This window comes from Lipotes vexillifer, unplaced genomic scaffold, assembly GCF_000442215.2.
Source record: "Lipotes vexillifer unplaced genomic scaffold, Lipotes_vexillifer_v1.1 scaffold2116, whole genome shotgun sequence".
NCBI lineage: Eukaryota > Metazoa > Chordata > Mammalia > Artiodactyla > Lipotidae > Lipotes > Lipotes vexillifer.
The window spans coordinates 532,800-540,447 of NW_006791713.1; the positions used below are offsets into that span (position 1 = coordinate 532,800).

At 39.7% G+C, this 7,648-nt stretch overlaps 1 protein-coding gene across 1 annotated transcript in view; it reads left to right on the top strand.

The window, feature by feature from the left end:
- The window catches only part of XPO4 (exportin 4), a 108,366-nt gene that overhangs the window by 28,395 nt on the left and 72,323 nt on the right, over positions 1 to 7,648 (top strand). Inside the window, exons 5-6 of the mRNA XM_007464508.1 lie at positions 6,796 to 6,912; positions 7,623 to 7,648. The exon at positions 7,623 to 7,648 is cut by the window's right edge and continues 143 nt beyond it. Coding sequence (XP_007464570.1) covers positions 6,796 to 6,912; positions 7,623 to 7,648 — 143 coding nt within the window. The remainder of the gene's footprint in view (positions 1 to 6,795; positions 6,913 to 7,622) is intronic.

Genomic DNA, 7,648 nt, shown 5'->3' on the forward strand with positions numbered 1-7,648 from the left:
ATTCCTGCTCATTCAGCAGGTCTAAAAAATGAGGTTACAGACCAGTAAAACATTTTAATCTATCTTCCTCTCTGTCTTCTTCTCAGACTGTTAAGAATTTGTGAGAGTGCTTCAAGAATTTACTTAAGATTTTCTTAGTCTCAGAGACATGAATAGCAGTGGGAGAGAGGTTTAAAACTTTGATAAGAAAGTAAAATGGTAAAATCAGAACATTGATATAATGTTGGCTAGAAACTTTCTTTATAAAGGTGATTTTAAGAGATATTTGAAAGGAAGAGGTAACTGACTCTGGTTTTTTTTGGATGAAAGAAAGGGTTGATCTCATGAATTATTAAGTTAGGTGACTAACTTTACCCTTGCATATCTTCTAGAATGATGCTTCCAATCAACCCTAATTGACTGGAAACTGTATGTAGTCTGGCTTTCCTGCTTGCTTTCTAAGAGTGTATTTTTTCGTCGAGCATCATGCGAGTCAAGTATGCATGTTTAAATGAGTTTAGGGGCAGGATAACATGATACAACACAGATTTTGATTTTGGATTTACACTTCGGTTCAAATCCTAGCTCTGCCATTTACTACCTACTTAACTTGAAAAATTGTCTAACTTCTCTAGGTGGTGATTTACTAATACGTGGAATAAATGTAATATCCAGGCCCAGAAGAGGAAAGACAATATTAAGGGCATTTAGTAAGCTTTCAGTGAATGTTTGTTTTATATCCCTAGTTAGTGGTTTCACAACCCTTTGTTTATAGAATCTTAGGACATGAACTATCATCTCTTTCTATCAAATAATATTTTAAGTGTTGAAAACCAGAAGGAAGTATTTATACTATTATCCATGGACGGAAACTAATTGAGTATTTAAAAAATATATAACCAACGTATTAGCTTTCCTTTAAACGCTCTGAGAAGTATCTTATGGTCTTTGTTCTCTGTAGATATTTATGAGTTAAACGATTTCCTATGGAGATTGTATTTTGTAGCCCCATTCAGGTTTCTTTGTAACGTGATGTCCTCTCAGAGGGACAGTGCTCGTGTGGCTCTTATATCCTGTGCTGTCTGCTCCAGTCTGTGCACAGGCTGCCCTCCCTCTGTGGCTGCTTCACCTTGCTTTGCAGTGGTGTTAGACCTCGGAGGGATACATACAGAGGCTTCACTTCCCAAAGAAAGTGGTCAAATTTTTAATTTTAATTAACATTTAAGCTAAATTTTTAACCTATTTCATGTTTGTTTTATTTCCTTTGAAAGCAGTAGGCCTATTTAAGTCACGTTTAAAGCTGTTGAACGCATCATTTAAGCCTCCTTTCTTCCTCTTTGCCGTGCTAGAGAGAAGAGGGTGAGAAATTCCCCGTGTGCTGCAGTGCTGCCCCGACGTGATAGCAACTTAATCTCTCTTATCACAAGTCTCATTGATGTTTGCTTAGAGGAGCAGCTGGAAGTCTGCTTTATGTATGGCAACCTTTCATAAAGTTTATTCTTGGTAATAAAGCTCCTGGGGTAAGAGCCAGGCTATTATAAGAGACAGTCCTCTCTCTGAACAAGAGTATTTTATTTTGTCAGCTGGAGTTAGTGTTTGAGGATCTTGTTCTTGTGACAGTAAGCTGGAGAGTAAGGCAAGCTGTCTCTGAAGGGTGTTTTTCCACTGTCGTGAAATTAATGTCTTTTACTGGAAATGAGAATTGTGCTGAAAGGTTTTCCGTGCGGAGGCTCCAGTCCCTTCAGCTGTAGCCGGTGAGCTCGCTTGTGATCTCTTGGTACTTCAGTGAAGGAGAGCATATTAGACTCTCCACAACCTCGAGACCTCAGTGAGTTCCTTCTACCTGGTTTACATATTTAACTTTTCTCTTTGAAATCCATCAGTAGGGAAAAAAAATAGGGAGCACATCATTTATTCATTTTCTGCCTTCCCTTGTGTTAATGTCGTGTCAGGCACGGAGGCAAACATTGGTTTATTAATCCAGGTGATGTTTAGTGAGTACGCGCTCTATTGCTCTAGTGATGCTTTAGTTTAGTACTTTTTTTTCAATCGATAACTTATTTTGTGATTTTAACTTGGTGGATTGCAGATAACAGTCAAGAAGGACTAAGACGCCAAAATAGGTTTGTTTTTTTTTTTTTTGCGGTACGCGGGCCTCTCACTGTTGTGGCCTCTCCTGTTGCGGAGCACAGGCTCCGGACGCGCAGGCTCAGCGGCCGTGGCTCATGGGCCCTCCGCGGCACGCGGGATCCTCCCAGACCGGGGCACGAACCCCCCTTCATCGGCAGGCAGACTCTCAACCACTGCACCACCAGGGAAGCTCCCGAAATAGGTTATTTTTTATGATAAGGATGAGAATACTGCTGCTGCTTCACCTTATATCTTATCAGAACCTGCTACATTTACATAGTACTTTTTGTTGCGTTATCTGATTTGAAAGTTAGAACAGTCGTGTGGATTCTGCAGTGTACAGGGTAGTAGCCCTTTTCAGAGATAAGGAAATCGAGGCTCAGGTAGATGAAGTGGTTTGCCCTCAGTTACTTGAAGTGACAAATCTTGGACTCTCAGAGCCCAGATTTTCTGACTTCTTTTTCTGCACTATTGAAAGAGACTGCAGAGTGTTGTTATTCAGAATTTATTTGGGAGCTAGTTGTGATAACGATTATTGTTTGGTTTCTGACTTACTGAAAAGGAAAGTTGTCACTTTGGGACTGCTTGTTAGTGCTGGTCAAGTGGCCAGCAGCGGCGAGTGACAGGCACAGACAGAGTGATTGGGCAGAGCTGTGGGCAGACGCGCATCGGGGCTTGGGGCTCTGCCCCCAAGTGTCGTAGGCTGGGAGCCCCGCCCTGTGTGTTTCAGCAGAGTCCAGGTGTTCTCCTTGTCACCACGTCATGTAATCATTGCCTTAGAAATGATTCTCTTGGAAAATTTTACATGAAGGAAGTTTCATTAAAAGTGTTTGCTTGCTGCATTTGGAAAATTAAGATACTACCTGAATTCTTTATGATCCTGGATAAATGAAGCATTGCCATGTGAGCCTCTTGGAAGTCTAAGATTTGTACTAATGGTACTCTATACTGGCTTCATCCCTGTTAACTTCAGTGTTACAACCCCATCCATATATGCTGCTTACCAGTCAGTCCGTCACCTTTCAGCTGGTTTCATTGAGACGCACCTCTCTGCAGTACCCACCACAGGTTTTGGAAGTGGTGAAGTATTGGAGTCACCATCTCTAGTACAGAAATAAGATCCAGCCCTGCCTGAGGCAGAGGCAGCCCTGGAGGCACTGGTCCATCGGGGGAGGGAGGGGGGGTCAAGAGGTAACACACTCGGGGTGACCCCTGACACCTAGAGTGTGAAGCAGGCAGACGGAACCTCCACAAGGGTAAGGCCGACGAGAACTTGTGGGTGCCTTTCCCCCGCTTCCTTCCTCCGTTTCTCTGTCCCGAGAAGGAGCTTCCTCTTTTCTCCCTCTCTGCAGCTTCCCTAGCTGTCTCAGTGGCCCTGCTCCGCAAGTCACTTTATGTTAGTGAGATTTAAATGATAAATGGTTGTGGAAACGAATAAACGTATCGGGTAATGCGTCTTAGACACACGGTGTGTGCTTGATTCCTCTGTGAATAGGGAGAAGTGCTTTGCTGATCTGTGCAGAGTGCTTTGCTCTTTTAATGTGCAATCAGTGCCTCCTATTCATCATTCTCCAGGAATTTCTTAATTAGCACCTCTGAGCCACAGTAGTATAATCTTTTTTTTTTTTTGGGCCACACCTTGCGGCATGTGGGATCCTAGTTCCCCCACCAGGGATCGAAGCCGGGCCCTGACAGTGAAAGTGCCAAGTCCTAACCACTGGGCCGCCAGGGATTTCCCTATAATTAATGTTTATGATGCTAATCTCAAATCCTTTCAGGGCTTCCAGGTTAAGGAGCAATTAAACTGTTTGGTTATCTTTTAATGATGAAAATATCTTACTGAATTTTAGTTCTTATAAAGCTGGTAATTTTAGGTGGGTCAAGGCCAGGACATTTGACTTCTGGCATTACCACAAACCATGCTGCATAATTTATTTTTATGTATTTCTTAAGTCTTTGAGTGGTAAATTTGGTAAGGAGACACTTGTTTTGGAAAATTTGTCCTTTTATTTCATAAGTGGAAAGTGGAAAAAGTAGAATACAAAACAGTACATTGGGTTAATAGTAATGGTATTGTAATAAATAATGTATAACTGCATTTCAAAATTGGAAAGCTGTAAACAAATATTACAGTAGTAACCTATGGATGGTTATTTTTGTAGGAAGAGAAAGTTATTTAAAAACAAAATATTCTTATGTTCAACAAGCTAAGTCCACAATAAGAATGTGTTTTGTTCACACTTACGCAGTAAGAACACACTTTCTTTTATGGGTGAATTTGTACCTCATTGTCGTGACGTCTGTAGTTGTGGTGGGATGTCTTTATTGCTACATCTCAAAAGCAGTCCCATCCCACCGAGGGCTCCTTGTTTGTCTGCTGAGGCTTTTACTTTTAAAAACTCTTCCTAAGTAGTAACCTCAAAAAGCTTGTCCCTTTTCACTGCTCCTGCCCTTTTCTGCGCTCACTGACCACAGACACGTGCTTGTAATCCTAGGAAGTGTTTATTTCACAGAAAAATAAAGCTTTATTGTGAGTACATGTTGGCTTCAGTCATTAATTAGAGTCGTGTTACTAAAAATTTAAATATGGTCGTAGTCTAAAAATATGTTGTTTTGTGGTGAATATAGTTTGGCACTAAAAAAACAATTTGTGGCTAAATTACTTGTACAAAACTACTATAGATAATTTATTTGTAAGAACGATAAGTTTGTGTTTGATAGTGCTTCTGGGTTCTTATCAGCTTGCATGTTTTTGTATAAGTTGTGCATGAATTCTGTTTTCAGTAGATTGATTATCTCACCTGAGATTCCAAAATTAGTTTCCTTTTTTTAGTAAGACGCATTTTCTTAAACATTTAGGTATCTGTTCATAGTGTCCTGTTCACTGAAGTCTTATTTAGAAAGGGTAGGAGAAGAGCAAAAAATATGGGGAAAGATTGTTTTCAGAATCATGTGGTCTTGTAATCCATCATGGTAGATCCTTGTAAATTAACTTTTCCTTTTGAATTTCATTAATTTGAATTTAATACTACCCACTTTCCCCACCAAAGCCTAGCTGTATTTAAAAACTGTGTTCATGGTTGATCCCAACGGTATTTAAATGTATCTGAACTTTTGATTGCTGGCACTTTGATCATTAATCACCATTTTAAAAGAAAGCCATTTTTTAAAATACAATTTTGTCAACTAAAAAAATGAACGATTGTACTTGATGTGTTCTCTGTAAGAGGCTCTTTAATGCTTGGTTTCTTCCTCCTTGTGCCTGGGTCCATGCAAAGGCAGTTGAACTCAGGCACTTTTCTTGAAGATTGGGTAAAAGGGGACATTGTAATGTTAAAACAGATTTATCAGTATATTTTGAAGTACAATTACAGAGAGAGAGAGAGAGAGAGAGAGAGAGAGAGAGAGAGAGAGAGAGTGTGTGTGTGTGTGTGTGTGTGTTTAAGCTAATGGAGCTATAGTCAGAGGACTTACTGTTGAACACAGCCCTGTCTGTATACCCCCGGATTCCCAAGGGTATTTGCATGTATTCTGTGTTGTTAGGGCTTCTTGGTGTGGAAAAGTCTGAGAAACTGCTTGAGTCTCTGGGCTAGTGTGCCATCATAATTGTTAATTATACATCATACTTACCCTAGTTAAGACTGAGGCAAATAGGAATTTAATTCTTTTTCACATTTTCTTAGAGGAAAGTTTTAGACATATACAAAAATATACAGATACACTACAAATAGTCTGTTGGTCACCTATGTAACCATCATTCATCTTCAACAAATATCAACTCATGCTAATCTTTAGGAATTTAATTTTATGTATATTTGCTAAGATTTGCCAAGATAAGCATCTGTAAGGTCAAGGTACTGACATCAGAAGCATTTCTGAGCAAAGATGTTGCAGTTGGTGGGCGGGTAGGACCATGCTCAGCTGTTGTATAAGCTGCATAAATAGTATCATCTTGACTTTAATCTTTCGGTTGTTCAGAGGTAGTGTGCATATTTCTCTGTAACCCTTGGAAACTTGCCAGAATAATTTGTATCGGCCCCGTCATGGCACCTTGACTCTGAATAGTCTATGAATAAAAGCAGCGCGTTGAGAGTAGACCCCTGTTGGGCCATTGAGAAGGAAAATCGTCATTTTCAATTTTAAAAACTTGGGAGTACTACGTGGTTAGTGTTTTGGAGACCATAAAATCCGTTTCACTTTTCATCTATTTGGAAATACATTTTACAGACATCAGAATGTAGAGTCAGACAGACCTGGGTTCAAATCTCAGCTGGCCCGAATTACTTGCCCTTTGAATCTCACTTCTTTCAAATGTAAAATGGGGATAGGGATCGTTGTGTGAATTCAACGAAACGATATGTTAAATACTGATCATCTTAAGATATCATTTACACTCTGTAGTTGAGTACTAGTAGGAGTACTCAGGAGTGTGTCCTGAGTTCAGGTCTCAGATAGGTTTGTATAACTGGAGTGAGGAGGAATACTAAACAGTCTCAAGGCCACTGGGAAAGGAGAGCTAATCTTTATCTTGTCATATCTGACTTTCTGACGGGTAGGTATAAGATCTAAAGATACCATGGAAGATCTAAAGATGAAAATGTTTCATTATGTTTGAACAAATATTGTATTGAAACAAAGCATCGGAAAAATAATGCCTCACAATAATTTGTTATCAAATAATTACAGCAAACTCTGGCCTGTTCTATTCTAACTGCACTATTGAGTGAATTCTCCAGTTCAAGTAAAACTAGCAACATTGGACTGAGTATGGAGTTCCACGGCAACTGCAAAAGGGTTTTTCAGGTACGGCATTTTTGTTCTTGTGTTTTAATTATTAGATCACTCACTTTTCACTCAATTTGCTGCTAATGGACTGAGGACATTGCTTTTATCTAGTTGAACAATAGCCTATACTTGAAGGTTTGCGTTGTGATTTCATAGGATATAGTAAAGCGATAGGTTTGGTGAACATAGTTGACGGTTTAAGATTATTTGTTTAATTCTATCCTTAAAAAGGAAATACTACTATTAAGACCCTTAGCTTATTAATTTTGTTCTTATTGTGTTTAGATAGAACTAATTCAATTGGTGGGACTCCGCTGGCCTTAAAAATAGGCCTGGCTATATGCCAGAGAGGGCTGTGTATTTCAGCGTTATTGCAGATGGTGTGGGCTCTTTGTTTCGTGTGTATTGTTTGGCTCTGAAGTAAAGTTGTGTGAAGGCACTGGTTTCAATCCGAGGGCTCCCACTGAAGCTGCTGAGCCCTCAGCTCTGTCGCGGTTGTCAAGACCTGCTTCTGTAGGGAGTGGCATTTATGTGACGGTAAATGTATTCAGACTGGCATCACTGTAAAGTATAAGCAGGCCTAAAAATGGAAGATGTCCTTAAGGAAGTGATGTTTTCCGTTGGAAGTTTTAAGGTTTTTATTTGTTTGTTTTGTTTTATGGTTCTAAAAGGGAACATATCTTGAATAAGCTTTAGATACAAAAACACATGTGGTTAATTTACTGCAGGAAGAAGACCTCCGTCAGATCTTCCT